This window comes from Pseudophryne corroboree, chromosome 1 (assembly GCF_028390025.1).
Source record: "Pseudophryne corroboree isolate aPseCor3 chromosome 1, aPseCor3.hap2, whole genome shotgun sequence".
NCBI lineage: Eukaryota > Metazoa > Chordata > Amphibia > Anura > Myobatrachidae > Pseudophryne > Pseudophryne corroboree.
In genome coordinates, this window is record NC_086444.1 from 876585937 (window position 1) to 876610601 (window position 24665).

At 47.6% G+C, this 24665-nt stretch overlaps 1 protein-coding gene across 1 annotated transcript in view; it reads left to right on the plus strand.

Moving 5' to 3' along the window:
• The first annotated feature begins 215 nt into the window (after positions 1–215).
• Positions 216–24665, plus strand: part of RPL36 (ribosomal protein L36) — a 47014-nt gene continuing 22564 nt past the window's right edge. The window contains exons 1-3 of the mRNA XM_063920086.1: positions 216–322; positions 3192–3285; positions 9134–9268. Coding sequence (XP_063776156.1) covers positions 3193–3285; positions 9134–9268 — 228 coding nt within the window. The 5' untranslated portion in view covers positions 216–322; position 3192. The remainder of the gene's footprint in view (positions 323–3191; positions 3286–9133; positions 9269–24665) is intronic.

Sequence of the window (24665 nt, forward strand, 5' to 3'; positions counted from 1 at the left end):
CTAAGAATGTAACATCACTATGCACTGATCATCCCTACTAATTACATTAACAGCATTTGTTAGAAGAGAAAATATGTTAAAACATCACTTGTTTTCAGACGTGATGTAGATAGAGACATACAGTATCACCCAATAGTAGTACAGCCACACCACACACACTGCACGAATGTAAGCAGCGATATCTATGGTAAGTCAGGCTAGAACGGCAGCAGCAGAGCCGCTCTAGTCTATTTCATGACATGGAGGACTAAAGCGCTGTATGAAATACGGCACTTCCGGTTCTGCTCCTTCCTTCCGGTGTGTCCGCCATCAGAGCTAGCAGGTATGTGCAGTAATGCCGCCACCTGTAATCCGACCGCTATCTCCGCCATCCTCCGGCTGGGCACCCGGCTGTATAGAGGGGACGTGGGTGGGATGACGGACGGGCCTGTCACGGGGTTATTGCCGGGGCTGTAGCACCCGGGGGGCAGTGTATGCTGTCCGCTTCATGTATGTGGCCGCTGCTGTGTGTGCTGCTGGCTCTGGTGTCAGGCCTGTAGTCCCGGCGTGCTTCTCTGTACGTGTCTGTTACTCTGTGTGTGCGCGGTGCCGGCAGCAGTGCGACCCTAGAGGGCATTCATTGATTGCCGAGTGCAGCCGGCATTGGTGCTGTACATCTGTCCTCGTCGCCTAATGGGCGCTTACAACGGGATCCCCTCAGTGTGGTTTTTCCATCCTCCACTTGTAGTGCTACATTGGCCGCGTAATAGCTGCTGTGCCTGTATACACATGGCTGCCAGCTCTGCTGCTCGGTTACTCTTCCCTGCAGGCACCAGTAGTTATTATTGGTCTGCCACACTGATGTCAGAGGTGCAACTTGGTCCCTGACCCTTATTGATGTTTACTTATACCCCATTCACGCCAGCAGCTTTGAACACGGGTTATTGGCACAAGAGCGCGCATAACCCGTGTTCCTGTGCAGTGTCAAAGGTACCAGGGTCAATATACCGCGTCGAGTGACCTGGTATTTCAATCCTGCTAGCGAGCGGGGTACTCGTGTTCAACCTGGCTCGCTGTGCGGTTAACGGGAGCCGGGTCAGTGCGACCCGTTTCCTGTTCAGTGTGTGTACGGGTGGCACTTGGAGGTCATGTGATCTCCCAGCACTGCCCATGCCGCGTCACCCACCCGGCATATTGCCGGGTTGCAGTCTGCGGTGTGAAAGGGGTTATTGAGGCGGGTCGCACACTGGGAGCTCCCGTGTCAGGCTCCCAGGGGCGACCCGCCTCCGACAGTATGAAAGCGGTATTATATAGCACCAAGCATGTTCTTCTGCACTTTACAATTGGATAAAGAACCTTTGCAATCTGGCCGGACTACTATGCAATAGATAACACCTATCCTTGTGTATTCAGTGTCTTATTTCCCTATAGAGTGTAAGGGGCCCTACACACTCGGTGACCCGTCGCTGAGCTGCCCACATCACCCGGCTCCATAGCAGTGCATGCTAATATGGATGAGGTTGTCCATACTGGCTTGCATGCATAAGCAAAACGATTAACTAGCGCGGGGCCGCGTATCGTTGGTGCCTACACACTGAACGAGTTCTCGTTCATTAATGAACGAGAACGTTCATATCGTTCAGTGAAATCTTTGTGTGTAGGGCCCATACGCTTGTCTGTCTTACCCATTTTTGTTCTATTATTATTTATTATCCTTTATATGGTGCCACCAGGGTTCCGCAGCGCCCAATTAGAGTACATATGCACATAATCAAAACAGGAAAACAGTGACTTATAGTTGAAGACAATATAGGACAAGTACAGGGTAACTAAGCATAACTACACCAGTAAATGACATAGAGATAAGTTCCAGGTGACCAAAAAACTGCGTGATTTGGGCAATTGAGGATTATTAAAGTAAGAAAAGTATAAGCGCATGAGGGAAGAGGGCCCTACTCGTGACAGCTTACATTCTAAAGGGGAGAGGCAGACAGACGGGGGTGACACAGATGGGGTACACAGAGAGTGAGGAACAGAGGGTTAGAATGAGATTTGGCTGGGTTTGGTAAAGAAATGGACCTTAAGAGCCTGTTTGAAGTTTTGTAGAGAGGTGGAGAGTGAGGGGGAGAGGTAAAGAATTCCAGAGAAAGGGAGCAGCATGTGAAAAATCTTGGAGATCGGAATGGGAGGAAGTAATCAGAAGATAAGAGAGTCGGCGTGCATAAGAGGACGGGTGGGAGTGTAAAGGGAGATAAGGTCAGAGATGTAAATGGGAGAGGAGTGGGTGAGGGCTTTGTAAGTGAGTGGGAGAAGTTTGAATTGGGTTCTGAAAGGGAAGGGGAGCCAGTGAAGGGCTTGTAGGAGAGGGGAGGTGAACGTAGTGCATTTGGTGAGGAAGATGAGCCGGGCAGCAGCATTGAGGTTCTATCACGGTTTCTAATTTTAAAGCACAATGGAATATGCGCTACTATATAATAAACTGTAAATAAAGTTAAATTAAGCCCTGGGGGTAAATTTACTAAGATGGGAGTTCTATTTAAGATGGGATGTTGCCCATAGCAACCAATCAGATTCCAGGTATTATCTTCTAGAAGGTGCTAGATAAATGAGAAGTAGAATCTGATTGGTTGCTATGGGCAACATCCCATCTTAAATAGAACTCCCATCTTAGTAAATTTACCCCCTGGTGTGAATTATACTCCATATCTATGCTAAGGTTTTATATACCTTTTTGTTGCTTAGCAGTTCTCTTCATAAATGCATTAGGCATCAGTAATGTATCCGTTAAATGAGCTTCCCCAACAGCACCATTTAATGTGAATAGATGCCGTGTGTGTGCGCACAACATCCATTCACGCTGCTGCAGGCAAACTTTTAGCAGGGTGCCGCTAAAACAGCCTAGTGTGAAGACTACATATGCACACACTAGACCGCAGGCATCAACCACAATTGAATCTGCCCCATAGCGTGTATAGGCTGAAAGTTTTCTAAGGCTAAAATAAATTGGTGCACAAAGTGCTATGGAGCACTAACATAATACCCATACTATAAAGCATACTGGTTAGCTACATTTTAATGACTGTGCTAGACCTACACCTGATGGACAGAGCGAAAACAAATGAACAATTAATAATGGAGAATTGTTATAATTCAGATTTATCATATTTCTTGTAGTTGTATGTTTTCTGAAGGGTGTGATTTATGCTTTGCAGAATGGCTATCAGGTACCCCATGGCAGTGGGCCTCAATAAAGGCCATCGAGTGACCAAGAACGTTGCAAAGATCAGACACTGTCGCAGGAGAGGGGTGAGTATGCAGGAACATTTAGGAAGAAAACAATTGACTTATGCACTTGAAGGTTGTGTGTGGTGGTGGTGGGGGGGTTGCAGATGATTTACAATCCTCTAGAAATGGTAGAACCTAGAAATGGTGCAAAGTAACTGATTAGCCCCGAGTATTTATCGTTAACCTGTGGGCATGCATTAGTCTTTGGCTCACTGTACGTTTTTTCACTGTTTGAATGACCTTGGGCTCTTCCATGATGACACAATTGAGGCTTTCTTGTAGCTGTCAGTTGACATCTCTTGAGCTTAGATAATCACTTAGAATGTGATCTTAACACATTATTTCTGTTTTTCTCTAACGTCCTAGTGGATGCTGGGGACTCCGTAAGGACCATGGGGAATTTGACGGGCTCCGCAGGAGACTGGGCACTCTAAAGAAAGATTCAGTACTATCTGGTGTGCACTGGCTCCTCCCTCTATGCCCCTCCTCCAGACCTCAGTTAGAATCTGTGCCCGGCCAGAGCTGGGTGCTCCTAGTGGGCTCTCCTGAGCTTGCTAGAAAAGAAAGTATTTTGTCAGGTTTTTTATTTTCAGAGAGCTTCTGCTGGCAACAGACTCTGCTACGTGGGACTGAGGGGAGAGAAGCAAACCTACTCACTGCAGCTAAGTTGCGCTTCTTAGGCTACTGGACACCATTAGCTCCAGAGGGATCGAACACAGGTACCTAACCTTGATCGTCCGTTCCCGGAGCCGCGCCGCCGTCCCCCTCGCAGAGCCAGAAGTACAGAAGCAGCAGAAGCAAGAAGACATCGAAATCGGCGGCAGAAGACTCCTGTCTTCACTTAAGGTAGCGCACAGCACTGCAGCTGTGCGCCATTGCTCCCGCAGCACACCCACACACTCCGGTCACTGTAGGGTGCAGGACGCAGGGGGGCACCCTGGGCAGCAATTAAGATACCTGATGGCAAAAGTATACATATATACAGTCAGGCACTGTATATATGTGCAAGCCCCCGCCATTTTTACACATGAGAAGCGGGACAGAAGCCTGCCGCTGAGGGGGCGGGGCCCTCTTCCTCAGCACACCAGCGCCATTTTCTCTTCACAGCTCCGCTGGAAGGACGCTCCCCAAGCTCTCCCCTGCAGTATACAGGTGCAATAGAGGGTAAAAAGGAGAGGGGGGGCACATTTAATTTAGGCGCAGAGATATATATATATATATATATATATATATATATATATATATATATATATATATAAATAAATAAATAACAGCAGCTACTGGGTAAACACTAAGGTACGGTGTAATCCGTGGGTTATATAGCGCTGGGGTGTGTGCTGGCATACTCTCTCTCTGTCTCCCCAAAAGCCTTTGTGGGGTCCTGTCCTCAGTCAGAGCGTTCCCTGTATGTGTGCGGTGTCGGTACGCCTGTGTCGACATGTTTGATGAGGAAGGATACGTGGAGGCAGAACAAGTGCAAATAGATGTGGTGTCGCCCCCGACGGGGCCGACACCTGATTGGATGGATATGTGGAAGGTGTTAAATGATAATGTAAGCTCCTTACATAACAGATTGGATAAAGCTGTAGCCCTGGGACAGTCGGGGTCTCAACCCATGCCTGCTCCCACAGCGCAGAAGTCGTCAGGGTCTCAAAAGCGCCCAATATCCCAGTTAGTTGACACAGACGTCGACACGGAATCTGATTCCAGTGTCGATGACGATGATGCAAAGTTGCAGCCTAAAATGACTAAAGCCATCCGCTACATGATTGTGGCAATGAAGGATGTGTTACACATTTCTGAGGAAAATCCTGTCCCTAACAAGAGGATTTATATGTATGGGGAGAAAAAGCAAGAAGTGGCTTTTCCCCCGTCACATAAATTGAATGAATTATGTGAAAAAGCGTGGGATTCCCCTGATAGGAAGGTAGTAATTTCCAAGAGATTGCTGATGGCGTATCCTTTCCCGCCAACGGACAGGTTACGCTGGGAATCCTCCCCCAGGGTAGACAAGGCGTTGACACGCTTATCTAAGAAGGTGGCCCTGCCGTCTCAGGATACGGCCGCCCTAAAGGATCCTGCGGATAGAAAGTAGGAAGCTATCCTGAAGTCTGTTTACACACATTCTGGTACGCTGCTGAGGCCAGCAATTGCTTCGGCCTGGATGTGTAGTGCGGTAGCAGCATGGATTAGATACCCTGGACAGGGACTCTGTTCTAATGACCCTGGCACATATCAAGGACGCGGTCCTATATATGCGGGATGCCCAGAGGGACATTTGCCTGCTGGGCTCTAGAGTAAACGCAATGTCCATTTCTGCCAGAAGGGTCTTATGGACTAGGCAATGCACGGGGGATACCGACTCTAAAAAAACACATGGAGGTTTTACCTTATAAGGGTGAGGAATTGTTTGGGGACGGTCTTTCAGACCTAGTTTCCACAGCTACGGCTGGGAAGTCAAATTTCTTGCCTTGTGTCCCGCCACAGCCTAAGAAAGCACCGTATTACCAAATGCAGTCCTTTCGTACGTAAAAAAGCAAGAAAGTCAGAGGTGCATCCTTTCTTGCCAGAGGCAGGGGTAGAGGAAAGAGGCTGCACCACGCAGCTAGTTCCCAGGAACAAAAGTCCTCCCCGGCTTCCACTAAATCCACCGCATGACGCTGGGGCTCCACAGGCGGAGCCAGGAGCCGTGGGGGTGCGTCTCCGACATTTCAGCCACCAGTGGGTTCGCTCACGGGTGGATCCTTGGGCTGTACAAGTTGTGTCTCAGGGATACAAACTGGAATTCGAGGTGACGCCCCCTCACCGTTACCTAAAATCGGCCTTGCCAGTTTCCCCCATGTAAAGGGAGGTAGTGCTGGCAGCAATTCACAAGTTATACCTCCAGCAGGTGGTTGTAAAGGTTCCTCTCCTTCAACAGGGAAGGGGTTACTATTCCACTATGTTTGTAGTACCGAAACCGGACGGTTCGGTCAGACCCATCTTGAATTTAAAATCCCTGAACATTTATCTGAAGAAATTCAAGTTCAAAATGGAATCGCTTAGAGCGGTCATTGCAAGCCTGGAAGAGGGGGATTTTATGGTGTCTCTGGACATCAAGGATGCTTACTTGCATGTCCCCATTTATCTACCTCATCAGGAGTACCTCAGATTTGTGGTACATCTGCCCTTTCTGGGCATGATTCTGGACACAGACCAGAAGAAGGTGTTTCTCCCGGCAGAGAAGGCTCAGGAGCTCGTGACTCTAGTCAGAGACCTCTTAAAACCGAAACAGGTGTCGGTGCATCACTGCACGCGAGTCCTGGGAAAGATGGTGGCATCATACGAAGCCATTCCCTTCGGCAGGTTCCATGCGAGGATCTTTCAGTGGGATCTGTTGGACAAGTGGTCCGGATCGCATCTTCAGATGCATCGGCTGATCACCCTGTCCCCCATGGCCAGGGTGTCTCTTCTGTGGTGGCTGCAGAGTGCTCACCTTCTCGAGGGCCGCAGGTTCGGCATACAGGACTTTGTCCTGGTGACCACGGATGCGAGCCTCCGAGGATGGGGGGCAGTCACTCGGGGAAGAAGCTTCCAAGGGTTGTGGTCAAGTCAGGAGGCTTGTCTGCACATAAATATCTTGGAACTAAGGGCCATATACAACGCCCTGAGTCAAGCGGAGCCTCTTCTTCGCAACCAACCGGTGCTGATTCAGTCAGACAACATCACCGCAGTGGCTCATGTAAACCGTCAGGGCGGCACAAGAAGCAGAGTGGCGATGGCGGAAGCCACCAGGATTCTTCGTTGGGCGGAGAAACACGTGCAAGCACTGTCAGCAGTGTTCATTCCGGGAGTGGACAACTGGGAAGCAGACTTCATCAGCAGGCACGACCTCCACCCGGGAGAGTGGGGACTTCATCAAGAAGTCTTCACGCAGATTGCAAGTCGGTGGGAACTGCCACAGGTGGACATGATGGCGTCCCGCCTCAACAAAAAGCTAAAAAGGTATTGCGCCAGGTCAAGGGACCCTCAGGCGATAGCTGTGGACGCACTGGTAACACCGTGGGTGTTCCAGTCGGTCTATGTGTTTCCTCCTCTTCCTCTCATACCCAAGGTACTGAGAATCGTAAGGAAAAGAAGAGTGAAAACAATACTCATTGTTCCGGACTGGCCAAGAAGGACTTGGTACCCGGAACTGCAAGAAATGCTCACAGAGGAACCATGGCCTCTGCCTCTCATACAGGACCTGTTGCAACAGGGGCCCTGTCTGTTTCAAGACTTACCGCGGCTGCGTTTGACGGCATGGCGGTTGAACGCCGAATCCTAGCAGAAAAGGGCATTCCGGATGAAGTTATTCCTACGCTGATAAAGGCTAGGAAGGACGTGACAGCAAAGCATTATCGCCATATATGGCGAAAATATGTTGCTTGGTGTGAGGCCAGGAAGGCCCCTACAGAGGAATTCCAGCTGGGTCGATTCCTGCACTTTCTACAGTCAGGTGTGACTATGGGCCTAAAATTAGGGTCCATAAAGGTCCAGATTTCGGCCCTATCCATCTTCTTTCAAAAAGAACTGGCTTCACTGCCTGAGGTTCAGACGTTTGTTAAGGGAGTGCTGCATATTCAGCCCCCTTTTGTGCCACCAGTGGCACCTTGGGATCTTAACGTGGTGTTGGATTTCCTGAAATCCCACTGGTTTGAGCCACTTAAGACCGTAGAACTAAAGTATCTCACGTGGAAAGTGGTCATGCTGTTGGCTTTAGCTTCAGCTAGGCGTGTGTCAGAATTGGCGGCTTTGTCATGTAAAAGCACCTATCTGGTTTTCTATATGGACAGGGCAGAATTGCGGACTCGTCCGCAGTTTCTGCCAAAGGTGGTGTCATCTTTTCATTTGAACCAACCTATTGTGATGCCTGCGGCTACTCGTGACTTGGAGGACTCCCAAGTTGCTGGACGTAGTTCGGGCTTTGAAGATTTATGTAACCAGAACGGCTGGAGTCGGGAAGACTGACTCGCTGTTTATCCTGTATGCATCCAACAAGCTGGGTGCTCCTGCTTCAAAGCAAACTATTGCTCGCTGGATCTGTAACACGATTCAGCAGGCTCATTCTGCGGCGGGATTGCCGCAGCCGAAATCAGTGAAAGCCCATTCCACAAGGAAAGTGGGCTCTTCTTGGGCGAGGGGTCTCGGCATTACAGCTTTGCCGAGCTGCTACTTGGTCGGGTTCAAACACTTTTTGCAAAATTCTACAGGTTTGATACCCTGGCTGAGGAGGACCTTGTGTTTGCCCATTCGGTGCTGCAGAGTCATCTGCACTCTCCCGCCCGTTTGGAAGCTTTGGTATAATCCCCATGGTCCTTACGGAGTCCCCAGCATCCACTGGGACGTTAGAGAAAATAAGAATTTACTCACCGGTAATTCTATTTCTCGTAGTCCGTAGTGGATGCTAGGCGCCCGTCCCAAGTGCGGACTTTCTGCAATACGTGTATATAGTTATTGCTTAACAAAGGGTTATGGTTATGTAGCATCGGTTGAGTGATGCTCAGTTGTTGTTCATGCTGTTAACTGGGTAAGCTTATCACAAGTTGTACAGTGTGATTGGTGTGGCTGGTATGAGTGTTACCCTGGATTCCAAAATCCTTTCCTTGTAATGTCAGCTCTTCCGGGCACAGTTTTCTTAACTGAGGTCTGGAGGAGGGGCATAGAGGGAGGAGCCAGTGCACACCAGATAGTACTGAATCTCACCAGATAGTACTGAATCTTTCTTTAGAGTGCCCAGTCTCCTGCGGAGCCCGTCTATTCCCCATGGTGCTTACGGAGTCCCCAGCATCCACTACGGATTACGAGAAATAGAATTACCGGTGAGTAAATTTTTATTATTTCCTTGCAGCGCCTGACTAAGCACACCAAGTTTGTCCGTGACATGATCCGTGAAGTTTGTGGCTTTGCTCCATATGAGAGACGTGCTATGGAGTTGCTGAAAGTGTCAAAGGACAAACGGGCTCTCAAATTCATCAAGAAGAGGGTAAGGAAGCAATTTGGAACTACACTATGTTTCACAGACTTTATATGTGACATGACTACATATCAAATGGAATGTTTCATGTTCCTGGAGTTACTGTTAATCAGGAGATGGTGATGGTAGATAATAGGGATTGCAGGAAAGGAGGGGTTGGTGCAGGAAAGAGGGGTTTGTGTTCCTGGAACACTGGGTGGACTTCTCAGTCAGGAGCCATCTCTTTTGTCATGATGGATTGCACCTGAATGAGGAGTGGGCGGCGGTGCTGGGGGGAAGGATGGTTAGAAGGTTGGAGGAGATTTTAAACTAGAAGCCTGGGGGGGAGGGTTTAGCTAGAAACTACGGGTCATGCAGTGAGAATAGTGGGGATGGCGGTAGTAAATTAAATGCGGAAGAAGTTGGGGGGAGGGTAAGAGCAGCCGGTAAGGGTACTAAAAGAGGTTTTACCAAAGCACTAACTAATAACTATTACAGGTCATCGTTGCTACATAAGGTGAAAGATGTTCCAGATGCAAGGGGAAATACTTATCTTGGTTGTATGTATGTATGTAAATGCTAGAAGCTTTACAGGTAAAAAGGACGAACTAGAAATACTTGCAGCAAGCAAACAGTATGATATTGTAGGCATAACTGAAAATTGGTGGGACGAATCTCATGATTGGACAGTCAATCTAGAGGGCTATATGCTGTTTAGGAGAGACAGACTAAATAAAAGGGGTGGAGGGGTGTGTCTTTACGTAAAGCCGTTTTTAAAACCTGACATACGGGAAGATATTCAGGAGGGGACTGTAGACACTGTCGAGACGTTATGGGTAGAAATTGCATGCGGTGATAAAGGAATAATAAAGTTAGTATTGGGTGTATGCTATAGGACGCCTGGTATTAATGTATCTGATGAGGAATTGTTACTGAAGCATATTGAAAGAGCAGCAGGAGTAGGTGCCATAGTAGTGATGGGAGATTTTAACTATCCAGAGATAAACTGGAAAAACGATTCATGTGATACTGCTAGGGGCAATATGTTTTTAAACACACTAAATGATAACTACTTCGTTCAACTAATTGAGGAACCCACCAGGTAAAATGCAATCTTAGACCTGGTTTTAACAAACAATGGGGAATTGGTATCAGGTATTATAGTAGGGGAACCCATAGGAAACAGCGACCACAATATGGTCACATTCAATATCCGTTTTCATAAACAGTCCTATACTGGCTCAACTAGGACTCTAAACTTTAGCAAAGCCAACTTTGAAATGATGAGGGTATTTTTCAGGGATATTGAATGGGAAGGTTTGTTTCTAGGAAAAAATACTACGGAGAAATGGGATGTACTGAAATCTCTGCTAGCTAAAAATACTCTCAATTTTATTCCTACGAGCAGCAAAAAAAAAGGAATAAAAATCATAAACCGATGTGGCTTAACAAAAAGATAAAGGAACTTATGGGCAAGAAAAGGCGAGCATTTAAAAAAAAATAATACAAATCTGACGGAAGTGGAGTCATTTCAGGACTGTAACAAAATATGCAAAAAGGAAATAAGAGCGGCTAAAGTTGAAACTGAAAAACTAGTAGCAAAGGAAAGCGAAGCAAATCCCCAAAAATGCTTTAAATACATTAATAGCAAGAGATTAAAGAAGTAGAGTATAGGCCCTTTAAAAGACAAGTTGGGTACTGATCTTCCAGGATTTTTCAGCGTCAGTCACGCAGAAACGTAAAGAATTTTCAGAGATATGCACCTTCCTTCATGGTGAAAAAAATCAGATTTTCTTTGCTCTACCCAGCAAAATTAAGGGTGATAGAGGATGGAAAGCCAATTTACTTCTCTAACCCACTGGAGGCTAAATCATACTTTAAGCCCCCTCAGCTGTCCCCTCACTCTCCTCGTAGATGACTTACAAACACAAAAAGGTCGATTACAGGGTAGGGGAACCATAATCACTATAGATTCCCTGAAATAGGGCTATTGAACTATTGATGAAACACTTCCTCTGTTACTGGAATTGTTTTATTCTTGTGTGTTTGTTATATTTCTAATTTGAGTTTCAGGTGCGCACATCTAATTTTAGATGATGCCCACCAACGTACTGGTTTGTTTGAAAATTTGAAAAGATGGTGTTTAGAGGTAACTTGGAAAATACTTATTAGTTGTATATTGCTCACTGCGGGTCCTGGGAGGCTGCTATGGCTCTTCTTTATCTCTAGGTTCCCTGCCTTTCATATCAAAATGGGTGTTGGTGGCCCCCTTTCCATTTGGGGGATGAGCTGTCCCCGAAATCTCCTACCTGGTGACATCCCCTTATGGATACTTGACCCCTGGTGGGGGGATGGGTAGTCATGTCGTCTCCACATTTAGATAGTGATAGCCCCCCCACATTCAAACCTTTACACATAATATCATGGAACGTAGGTGGACTTAATACTCCGGTAAAAAGAAAGAGTTATTACCCACCTTAAACGATTTACCCCAGATGTCATATTTTTGCAAGAAACACATTGGATCACCACAGAAGAAAACACACTTAAAGCCCCGTGGTTGGGCGCCTGTGTATCCGCCCCTTATCATCGTAAGGCGAGAGGAGTAGCGATAGTATTCCACAAAGACCTCCCGGTCACTATCCTGGAACAAATTGTAGACCCGGAGGGTCGTTACATCATAATGGACATTGACTTGTACCATACTCAATACACTTTAGTCAACCTCTATGCCCCTAATATAAATCCACATATATTTATCCGAGACCTTGGCCACATCCTCCAGGGCAGGACGAACCATACCTTTATTATAGGGGGAGATTTTAATATGGTAGAAGATCCATCTTTAGACAAAAGGCCACCAGTACACAGACCCTCTAACTTCTATGCTCACCTATACCAGTCCTTCAAGCTAGACTTAGGCCTATCAGACCCCTGGCGCCTCTTGAACCCTACAGACAAAACATACACACACCTATCAATGGTACATGGGTCTCTCTCACGTATCGATAGAATCCTTATCTCGGATACTCTATTCAATAATATAATTCACACAGATATTCATGATATAATGGTGTCAGATCATGCTCCAGTTTCCATATCTCTGACTCATTCACACATGCACCCCCGTAATCGAATATGGAGGTTTCCGCACTATCTAGCACAATCTGACGAGTTCAAGACTTACCTGATTAGTCATTGGACTAACTATGTCGATGGTAACCTTGAACACTGGGAGAATCCCGTCCTCTTCTGGAGTGCCTCTAAGGCGGTTATGAGGGGACACATAATTAACTACGTCTCACAGAAAAACAAAAACGCTAGGAAGGAATACGAAGCACTCCGTGCTGAGATGCAAACCTCCTTTGCTCAATACACTAATGCACCTTCGGATGAGACTAAAACTTTGTATAAACAGGCGCGCCAACTACTGGAGACATATCTTATCACTAAGGCAAAACAGTCAATAGACTTTACACGGAACAAATACTACCGCTGGGGTAATAAAGCAGGGAAACTATTAGCAACAATGTCTAGGCCATTCAGAAAACGTCACATTATCACCACATTAAAACATCCTGAAACGGGAGCCCTATTGACCAAGTCTTCAGATATAAACGCACAATTCCGTCACTACTTTGAAAATGCGTTTCGCTCAACCCCTATAAACCTATCTGACCAGATAACTATTCTCTCAGACTCAGTGCTCCCTAAACTGACGTCTGATCAGAGAGAAGCGCTTGCAGGCCCGATAAGCATGGAAGAAATCAATAAGACTATATCTAACCTTCCTAATGGAAAAACTCCAGGACCTGATGGTCTTTCAAGCGACTACTACCGAATTCTGCAAGTTCACCTCACACCGACCTTGCTAGAATTATTTAGGTCCATACATGAAAAGAAAACTCCCTGTCTGTCCTTTAATGAGGCTTTCATGACTTTACTTCCCAAGCCTGATAAAGACCCGAGCTTGTTGACTTCTTACAGACCTATAAGCCTGTTAAATGTAGATTACAAAATATTGGCCAAAATTATGGCATCACGTCTACAGACTATATTGCCATCCATCCTCTCGGACCATCAAATGGGATTCGTACAGGGGCGTCATGCAGTTAAGGCAATCAGAACGGCCATAGCGGCGGTTGTAGCGGCCCAAAACAGAACACCCACTCAAAATATACTAGTCAGCCTTGACATTCATAGGGCCTTCGACTCAATACTATGGTCACACCTATATACTGTATTAGAAAAAAGGGACTTTGATGATACATTTATAAATCTAATAAAGTGCATATATCATGATCCCAAAACCTCCCTACTGGTAAATGGCCTCATAAGCCCAAGAATTACAATAGAAAGAGGCACCCGCCAAGGTTGCCCCTTATCACCCCTCCTCTTTAACATAGCACTAGATCCCTTATTGCGCACTCTTCAACAATGGCATGTCTTCCAGGGTGTCAGGATTGGATGCAGGGAAATAAAGATCTCTGCATTCGCAGATGACATATTGTTGTACATATCTAACCCGGAACACTCCTTAGATCAAATTCTACATACGATCCACTTATATGGTTCCATATCGGGCCTACAACTTAATATGGACAAGTCAGTGGCAATGCTCCTTAAGGGCACAGCAACCCAACCCCGATGGGCGTCCCATTTGTCTATACAATGGGCCAGAACATCTATCCCTTACTTAGGAATAATTCTGCCCCGAAATCCGGCCAACTTATACCAGTTCAATATTAAAAAGATAATACATACCCTTATGGACGATGTAAGGCGTTGGGAGCGCCTGCCGCTCTCCTTTTTGGGAAGGGCAGATCTCTTAAAAATGGTAGCAATGCCTAGAATACTATACCCAATACAAAACCTTCCAATAATTTTGACTAAAACGGACACTGCTCAAATAAACGCTTCCATTAGAAAATTCATATGGAAAGGAGGATGCGTACGCATAGCTTTGCGGAAATTACACCAACCAAAATCAAATGGTGGGATAAATTTCCCTGACATCACAGGGTATAATCAATCAGCTCTCCTGCGACATTTAAGAGATTGGTTACAAAGGACATCGATTTATACCGATGTCTCTTTGGAACAAGAGTTTCTGAGGGACACAGCATTAATAGGCTTATTACACCAGCACGATCGAGAAGTGGAGGAACATATCAAATTGAATCCTTTACTTTGGTCAACACGGAGGCTTTGGCATATCTTACGTCACAAAGCTGGACTTAATGGTTTCTATTCCCTACACCTACCCCTGGTCAAAAATCCCCAGTTCCTAGACGGCATGGCTGCCCATCCCTTCACTCTGTGGAGACTCGCGGGAGTGGAGAACATTGGGACTCTGGTATCAAAGGAGAAACGCTCTCTCACTTTCACAGAACTATCCACTAACTACGCTATGGTTAGACCTTATCCTTTGGCCTTCTTACAGGCGCGCTTTTATATAAACCACGTCATACAACACTTTTCTGAAAAAGACTGGGACAACCCCCTAGACACCCTCTTGATGAATGCAGTCCCTCAACGTAGAGCTATCTCGATCCACTATACATTCCTCAGAGATGTTATGGATCATACTAAAGTATCGGGAGGAGTATCCAACTGATAGTAACTTATTTAAGCGAGGAGGTAGTCTGTGACCGATTAAACCATTTAAAGATTAATAAGTCACCGGGTCCCGATGGAATTCACCCAAGGGTTCTAATGGAGCTACACTCTGAACTTGCAAAACCGCTATTTTTGATCTTTAAGGTTTCAGTAATATCAGGTATGGTTCCCAAAGACTGGTGTATAGCTGAAGTAGTGCCTATATTCCAAAGGGAAGTAAAGCTGAACCAGGTAATTATAGACCAGTTAGTCCTCATCTATAGTCTGGGAAAGTATTGGAAGGTATTCTAAGGGATTGTATTCAGAAGTTCCTTGAAGCCAATAAGGTCATTAAAAGGAATCAACGTGGATTTGTGAACGACAGATCCTGTCAAACCAACTTACTTGGCTTTTATGAAACCGTAAGTGCAAACCTCGATCAGGGTAAAGAGGTGGATGTAATCTTTTTAGACTTTGCCAAAGCTTTCGACACTGTACCACACATGCGACTTATCTACAAGCTACTAGAAATAGGGCTAGGAAGCACAATATGGACTGAAGTGCTAAGTGGTGTGCCACAAGGCTCGGTATTAGGACCGCTATTCAACATTTTCAGAAGGTCTAGAGAGAATGGTGTCAATTTTTGCAGATGATACCAAATTGTGTAAGGCTAGAAATACGGAGGAGGATGCTGAGTCGCTTCAGAACGACATAGTTAAATTAAAAGCATGGGCAGCCAAATGGAGAATGCGCTTCAATACAGACAAGTGTAAGGTAATGCACTGTGGTAACGAAATAAAAATAACACCTACATACTAAATGAGGTAAAATTAGGGGATTCTGTACTGGAAAAGGACTTAGGTGTTCTCATAGATAGCAAACTAAGCAGCAGTACCCAAAGTAGGATTGCAGCAAAGAAGGCTAACAAGATATTAGCATGCTTAAAACGGGGAATTGATGCAAGGAACGAGAGTGTTATACTCCTGTTATTTAAATCACTATGAGGCCACACATTGAATACTGTGTACAATTCTGGCACCATACTACAAAAAGGATATCCTGGAGCTAGAAAAGGTTCAGAGGCGACCAAACTAATTAAGGGCATGGAGATGCTGGAATACGAGGAAAGGCTTGCAAGACTAGGCATGTTTACACTGGAAAAGAGGAGACTAAGAGGGGACATGGTCAACATCTACAAATATATAAGGGTACAATACACAGCTTGCGCGGGACCTCTTTTTGGTTAGATCAACACAGAGGACTCGTGGACACTCGCTCAGGTTAGAGGAGAGGAGATTCTGCACAATACGGCGTAAAGGCTTTTCTCTAACGTCCTAGTGGATGCTGGGAACTCCGTAAGGACCATGGGCAATAGCGGGCTCCGAAGGAGGCTGGGCACTCTAGAAAGATCTTAGACTACCTGGTGTGCACTGGCTCCTCCCACTATGACCCTCCTCCAAGCCTCAGTTAGATTTCGTGCCCGGCCGAGGTTGGATGCACACTAGGGGCTCTCCTGAGCTCTTAGAAAGTTATAGTCTTAGAAGAAGCGAACTCGCCTGCTTGCAGCCGGATTGGGCTTCTTAGGCTACTGGACACCATTAGCTCCAGAGGGATCGACCGCAGGCCCAGCCTTGATGTTCGGTCCCGGAGCCGCGCCGCCGTCCCCCTTACAGAGCCAGAAGCAGGAAGATGGTCCGGAAAATCGGCGGCATGAAGACATCCTGTCTTCACCAAGGTAGCGCACAGCACTGCAGCTGTGCGCCATTGCTCCTCATACACACTTCACACTCCGGTCACTGAGGGTGCAGGGCGCTGGGGGGGGGCGCCCTGAGGCAGCAATAAAAACACCTTGGCTGGCTAAAATACCTCAATATATAGCCCCTGGGGCTATATATGAGGTAAATACCCCTGCCAGAATCCCAAAAAAAGCGGGAGAATAGGCCGCGAAAAATGGGCGGAGCCTATCTCCTCAGCACACTGGCGCCATTTTTCCCTCACAGCTCGGCTGGAAGGAAGCTCCCTGGCTCTTCCCTGCATTTCTACAGTACAGTAAGAGGGAAAAGAGAGGGGGGGGCACTAAATTGGCACTGTATACAGTATAAGCAGCTATTAGGGACATAACTCAGTTAGTCCCTGTATATATATAGCGCTCTGGTGTGTGCTGGCATACTCTTACTCTGTCCCCCCAAAGGGCTTTTGTGGGTCCTGTCCTCTATTTGAGCATTCCCTGTGTGTGTGGAGTGTGTCGGTACGGCTGTGTCGACATGTTTGAGGAGGATAATGATGTGGAGGGGGAGCAGATGCCTTTAGCAGAGATGTCACCCCCTGCGGGGCAGACACCTGAGTGGATGGTATTATGGCAAGAAATGAGTGCACGTATAGACTCCTTACATAAAAAATTTGACGACATGCCGACTGTGGGACAGCCGAGTCTTCAGCTCGTGCCTGTCCAAGGGTCTCAAAAGTCATCAGGGGCTCTAAAACGCCCGTTATCTCAGGTGGCACAAGTAGATGTCGACACGGATACTGACGCCAGTGTCGACGACGATGAGTCAAATTTAATGCCCGTTAAGGCCATTCGCTGCATGATTGAGGCAATGAAAGAGGTGTTAAATATTTCTGATTTACATCCAGGTACCACAAAAAAGGGTATTATGTTTGGGGAGAAAAAACTACCTGTAGTTTTTCCCCCGTCAGATGAATTAAATGAAGTGTGTGAAGAAGCGTGGGCTTCCCCTGATAAGAAATTGGTGATTCCTAAGAAATTACTAATGGCGTTCCCTTTCCCGCCAGAGGATAGGTTACGTTGGGAAACACCCCCGAGGGTGGATAAAGCGCTCACACGTTTGTCAAAAAAGGTGGCACTACCGTCCCAGGATACGGCCGCCCTTAAGGAACCTGCTGATAGAAGGCAGGAGGCGATCCTGAAGTCTGTATATACACACTCAGGCATTATACTCAGACCAGCGATTGCGTCAGCTTGGATGTGCAGTGCTGCCGCTGCATGGTCAGATAACCTGTCAGAAAATATTGACACACTAGACAGAGACACGATCCTGTTAACAATTGACCATATCAAAGACTCAGTCTTATACAGAGATGCACAGAGGGAAATCTGCCGGCTGGCATCTAAAGTAAGTGCACTATCTATCTCTGCTAGGAGATGCTTATGGACTCGCCAGTGGACTGGAGATGCAGATTCCAAAAGGCACATGGAAGTTTTGCCTTATAAAGGGGAGGAATTATTTGGGGATGGTCTCTCCGACCTAGTTTCCACAGCAACGTCTGGGAAGTCAGCATTTTTACCCCATGTCCCCTCACAGCCTAAGAAGGCGCCATTTTATCAGGTTCAGTCCTTTCGATCCCAGAAAAACAAGCGGGGAAAAGGAGGGTCTTTTCTGTCAAGAGGCAGAGGCAGGGGAAAAAGGCTGCAGCAAACAGCAGGTTCCCAGGAACAAAAGTCCTCCCCCGCTTCCTCTTCCAAGTCCGCCGCATGACGGTGGGGCTTTACAGGCGGAGCCAGGTACGGTGGGGGCCCGCCTCAGGAATTTCAGCGATCAGTGGGTTCGCTCACAGGTGGATCCCTGGATCCTTCAAATAGTATCTCAGGGATACAGGCTGGAATTCGAGGCGATTCCACCCCGCCGTTTCCTAAAATCCGCCTTGCCGATTGCTCCCTCAGACAGGGAGGCAGTGCTAGCGGCAATTCACAAGCTGTATTCCCAGCAGGTGATAATCAAGGTACCCCTACTTCAACAAGGCCGGGGTTACTATTCCACACTATTTGTGGTACCGAAACCGGACGGTTCGGTGAGACCCATTTTAAATTTGAAGTCCTTGAACACATACATAAAAAAATTCAAGTTCAAGATGGAATCGCTCAGGGCGGTTATTGCAAGCCTGGACGAGGGGGATTACATGGTATCCCTGGACATCAAGGATGCTTACCTGCATGTCCCCATTTACAATTCTCACCAGGAGTACCTCAGATTTGTGGTACAGGATTGCCATTACCAATTCCAGACGCTGCCGTTTGGACTCTCCACGGCACCGAGGGTATTTACAAAGGTTATGGCGGAAATGATGATACTCCTTCGAAAAAAGGGAGTTTTAATTATCCCATACTTGGACGATCTCCTAATAAAGGCACGATCCAAGGAACAGTTGTTAGTGGGAGTAGCACTATCTCAGGAAGTGCTGAGCCAGCACGGTTGGATTCTGAATATCCCAAAGTCACAGCTGGTCCCCACGACACGTCTAATGTTCCTGGGAATGATTCTGGACACGGCCCAGAAAAAAAGTGTTTCTCCCGAAGGAGAAAGCAAGGGAGTTGTCTTCTCTAGTCAGAGACCTCCTAAAACCAAAACGGGTATCGGTGCATCACTGCACGCGGGTCCTGGGAAAGATGGTAGCTTCTTACGAAGCAATTCCATTCGGCAGGTTCCATGCCAGAATCTTTCAGTGGGACCTGTTGGACAAGTGGTCCGGATCGCATCTTCAGATGCATCGTTTAATAACCCTGTCTCCACGAACCAGGGTGTCTCTTCTGTGGTGGCTGCACAGTGCTCATCTTCTGGAGGGCCGCAGATTCGGCATACAGGACTGGGTCCTGGTGACCACGGATGCCTGCCTACGAGGCTGGGGGGCAGTCACAAAGGGAAGAAATTTCCAAGGACTATGGTCAAGTCAGGAGACTGCCCTTCACATAAATATTCTGGAACTAAGGGCCATTTACAATGCCCTAAGTCAAGCAAAATCCCTGCTCCTACACCAGCCGGTGCTGATCCAGTCAGACAACATCACGGCAGTCGCCCATGTGAATCGACAGGGCGGCACAAGAAGCAGGACGGCGATGGCAGAAGCCACAAAAATTCTCCGATGGGCGGAGAATCATGTACTAGCACTGTCAGCAGTGTTCATCCCGGGAGTGGACAACTGGGAAGCAGACTTTCTCAGCAGGCACGACCTCCACCCGGGAGAGTGGGGACTTCATCCAGAAGTCTTCCAAATGATTGTAAATCAATGGGGTCGTCCACAGGTGGACATGATGGCGTCCCGCATAAACAAAAAACTAGAGAAGTATTGCGCCAGGTCAAGAGACCCTCAGGCGATAGCGGTGGACGCCCTAGTGACACCGTGGGTGTACCGGTCAGTGTATGTGTTCCCTCCTCTACCTCTCATACCAAAGGTACTGAGAATAATAAGAAAGTGAGGAGTAAACACAATTCTCGTGGTTCCGGATTGGCCAAGAAGAGCGTGGTACCCGGAACTTCAAGAGATGATCTCAGAGGACCCTTGGTCCCTGCCGCTCAGACAGGACCTGCTACAGCAGGGCCCCTGTCTGTTCCAAGACTTACCGCGGCTGCGTTTGACGGCATGGCGGTTGAACGCCGGATCCTGAAGGAAAAGGGCATTCCGGAGGAAGTCATTCCTACGCTTATTAAAGCCAGGAAAGATGTTACGGCAAAACATTATCACCGCATATGGCGGAAATATGTTGCATGGTGCGAGGCCAAAAAGGCCCCAACAGAGGAATTTCAACTGGGTCGATTTCTGCATTTCCTGCAAGCAGGAGTGAATATGGGCCTAAAACTAGGCTCCATTAAAGTACAGATCTCGGCTCTGTCGATTTTTCTTTCAAAAGGAACTAGCTTCAGTACCTGAAGTTCAGACATTTGTGAAAGGAGTGCTGCATATTCAGCCCCCATTTGTGCCTCCTGTGGCACCTTGGGATCTCAACGTAATGTTGAATTTCTTGAAATCACATTGGTTTGAGCCACTAAAAACCGTGGATCTGAAATATCTCACGTGGAAAGTGGTCATGTTATTGGCCCTGGCATCAGCCAGGCGAGTGTCAGAATTGGCGGCTTTATCATGTAAAAGCCCTTATCTGATTTTTCATATGGATAGGGCATAATTGAGGACTCGTCCCCAGTTTCTCCCTAAGGTGGTGTCAGCGTTTCACCTGAACCAGCCTATTGTGGTGCCTGCGGCTACTAAGGATTTGGAGGACTCCAAGTTGCTAGACGTTGTCAGGGCCCTGAAAATATATGTTTCCAGGACGGCTGGAGTCAGAAAATCTGACTCGCTGTTTATCCTATATGCACCCAACAAGCTGGGTGCTCCTGCTTCTAAGCAGACTATTGCTCGTTGGATTTGTAGTACAATTCAGCTTGCACATACTGTGGCAGGCCTGCCACAGCCAAAATCTGTCAATGCCCATTCCACAAGGAAGGTGGGCTCATCTTGGGCGGCTGCCCGAGGGGTCTCGGCTTTACAACTTTGCCGAGCAGCTACTTGGTCAGGGGCAAACACGTTTGCAAAATTCTATAAATTTGATACCCTGGCTGAGGAGGACCTGGAGTTCTCTCATTCGGTGCTGCAGAGTCATCCGCACTCTCCCGCCCGTTTGGGAGCTTTGGTATAATCCCCATGGTCCTTACGGAGTTCCCAGCATCCACTAGGACGTTAGAGAAAATAAGAATTTACTCACCGGTAATTCGGTTTCTCGTAGTCCGTAGTGGATGCTGGGCGCCCATCCCAAGTGCGGTCTATCTGCAATACTTGTACATAGTTATTGTTAACTAAATCGGGTTATTGTTGAGCCATCTGTTGAGAGGCTCTATCGTTTCATACTGTTAACTGTGTTTCATATCACGAGTTGTTCGGTGTGATTGGTGTGGCTGGTATGAGTCTTACCCGGGATTCAAAATCCTTCCTTATTGTGTACGCTCGTCCGGGCACAGTACCTAACTGAGGCTTGGAGGAGGGTCATAGTGGGAGGAGCCAGTGCACACCAGGTAGTCTAAGATCTTTCTAGAGTGCCCAGCCTCCTTCGGAGCCCGCTATTCCCCATGGTCCTTACGGAGTTCCCAGCATCCACTACGGACTACGAGAAACAGAATTACCGGTGAGTAAATTCTTATTTTTCATGGTAAGGTCAATACATGTTTGGAATTCCCTGCCTGAGGGAGTTGTAATGGCGGACTCAGTCTACACCTTGAAGAATGGGTTAGATAAATTCCTAATGGATAAGGATATCCAGGGTTATAGTGCACAGTTGTCACGCACTATAGTTACTATAAAAAGAGGGCTAAAACGCAACCGCTGACATCGGCATCAGTCAAAATTTTAGACCAAATAATCCTTTATAGGAGACCACAAATAGGTTGAACTCGATGGACAATTGTCTTTTCTCTATCGTCCTAGTGGATGCTGGGGTTCCTGAAAGGACCATGGGGAATAGCGGCTCCGCAGGAGACGGCACAAAAGTAAAGCTTTCCGATCAGGTGGTGTGCACTGGCTCCTCCCCCTATGACCCTCCTCCAAGCCAGTTAGATTTTTGTGCCCGGCCGAGAAGGGTGCAATCTAGGTGGCTCTCCTAAAGAGCTGCTTAGAGAAAGTTTAGCTTAGGTTTTTTATTTTACAGTGAGTCCTGCTGGCAACAGGATCACTGCAACGAGGGACTTAGGGGAGAAGAAGTGAACTCACCTGCGTGCAGGATGGATTGGCTTCTTGGCTACTGGACATCAGCTCCAGAGGGACGATCACAGGTACAGCCTGGATGGTCACCGGAGCCTCGCCGCCGGCCCCCTTGCAGATGCTGAAACATGAAGAGGTCCAGAATCGGCGGCAGAAGACTCCTCAGTCTTCTAAAGGTAGCGCACAGCACTGCAGCTGTGCGCCATTTTCCTCTCAGCACACTTCACACGGCAGTCACTGAGGGTGCAGGGCGCTGGGAGGGGAGCGCCCTGGGAGGCAAATGAAAACCTATTTGGCTAAAAAATACCTCACATATAGCCTCCGGGGCTATATGGAGATATTTAACCCCTGCCAGAATACACTAAAGAGCGGGAGACGAGCCCGCCGGAAAAGGGGCGGGGCCTATCTCCTCAGCACACAGCGCCATTTTCCTTACACAGCTCCGCTGGTCAGGACGGCTCCCAGGTCTCTCCCCTGCACTGCACTACAGAAACAGGGTAAAACAAGAGAGGGGGGGCAAAATAGTGGCAAAAATTATATTATAAAAGCAGCTATACAGGGAGCACTTATTATAAGGCTATCCCTGTCATATATAGCGCTTTTGGTGTGTGCTGGCAAACTCTCCCTCTGTCTCCCCAAAGGGCTAGTGGGGTCCTGTCTTCGTTAAGAGCATTCCCTGTGTGTCTGCTGTGTGTCGGTACGTGTGTGTCGACATGTATGAGGACGATATTGGTGTGGAGGCGGAGCAATTGCCAAATATGGGGATGTCACCTCCTAGGGGGTCGACACCAGAATGGATGCCTTTATTTATGGAATTACGGGATAGTGTCAACACGCTAAAGCAGTCGTTTGTCGACATGAGACGGCCGGACAATCAGTTAGTGCCTGTCCAGGCGCCTCAAACACCGTCAGGGGCTGTAAAACGCCCTTTGCCTCAGTCGGTCGACACAGACCCAGACACAGGCACTGATTCCAGTGGCGACGGTGACGAATCAACCGTATTTTCCAGTAGGGCCACACGTTATATGATTTTGGCAATGAAGGAGGCGTTACATTTAGCTGATACTACTGGTACCACTAAACAGGGTATTATGTGGGGTGTGAAAAAACTACCTATAGTTTCTCTATCGTCCTTGTGGATGCTGGGGTTCCTGAAAGGACCATGGGGAATAGCGGCTCCGCAGGAGACAGGGCACAAAAAGTAAAGCTTTCCGATCAGGTGGTGTGCACTGGCTCCTCCCCCTATGACCCTCCTCCAGACTCCAGTTAGATTTTTGTGCCCGGCCGAGAAGGGTGCAATCTAGGTGGCTCTCCTAAAGAGCTGCTTAGAGAAAGTTTAGCTTAGGTTTTTTATTTTACAGTGAGTCCTGCTGGCAACAGGATCACTGCAACGAGGGACTTAGGGGAGAAGGAGTGAACTCACCTGCGTGCAGGATGGATTGGCTTCTTGGCTACTGGACATCAGCTCCAGAGGGACGATCACAGGTACAGCCTGGATGGTCACCGGAGCCGCGCCGCCGGCCCCCTTGCAGATGCTGAAGTAAGAAGAGGTCCAGAATCGGCGGCTGAAGACTCCTGCAGTCTTCTAAAGGTAGCGCACAGCACTGCAGCTGTGCGCCATTTTCCTCTCAGCACATTTCACACGGCAGTCACTGAGGGTGCAGGGCGCTGGGAGGGGGGCGCCCTGGGAGGCAAATGAAAACCTTTTTTGGCGAAAAATACCTCACATATAGCCCCCAGAGGCTATATGGAGATATTTAACCCCTGCCAAGATTCACTAAATAGCGGGAGACGAGCCCGCCGAAAAAGGGGCGGGGCCTATCTCCTCAGCACACAGCGCCATTTTCTCTCACAGAAAGCCTGGAGAGAAGGCTCCCAGGCTCTCCCCTGCACTGCACTACAGAAACAGGGTTAAAACAGAGAGGGGGGGCACTGATTTTGGCGATATTGAGATATATATAAAGATGCTATAAGGGAAAACACTTATATAAGGTTGTCCCTATATAATTATAGCGTTTTGGTGTGTGCTGGCAAACTCTCCCTCTGTCTCCCCAAAGGGCTAGTGTGGGTCCTGTCCTCTGTCAGAGCATTCCCGGTGTGTGTGCTGTGTGTCGGTACGTGTGTGTCGACATGTATGAGGACGATGTTGGTGAGGAGGCGGAGAAATTGCCTGTAATGGTGATGTCACTCTCTAGGGAGTCGACACCGGAATGGATGGCTTATTTAGGGAATTACGTGAGAATGTCAACACGCTGCAAGGTCGGTTGACGACGTGAGACGGCCGACAAACTATTAGTACCGGTCCAGGCGTCTCAGAAACACCGTCAGGGGCGTTAAAAACGCCCAT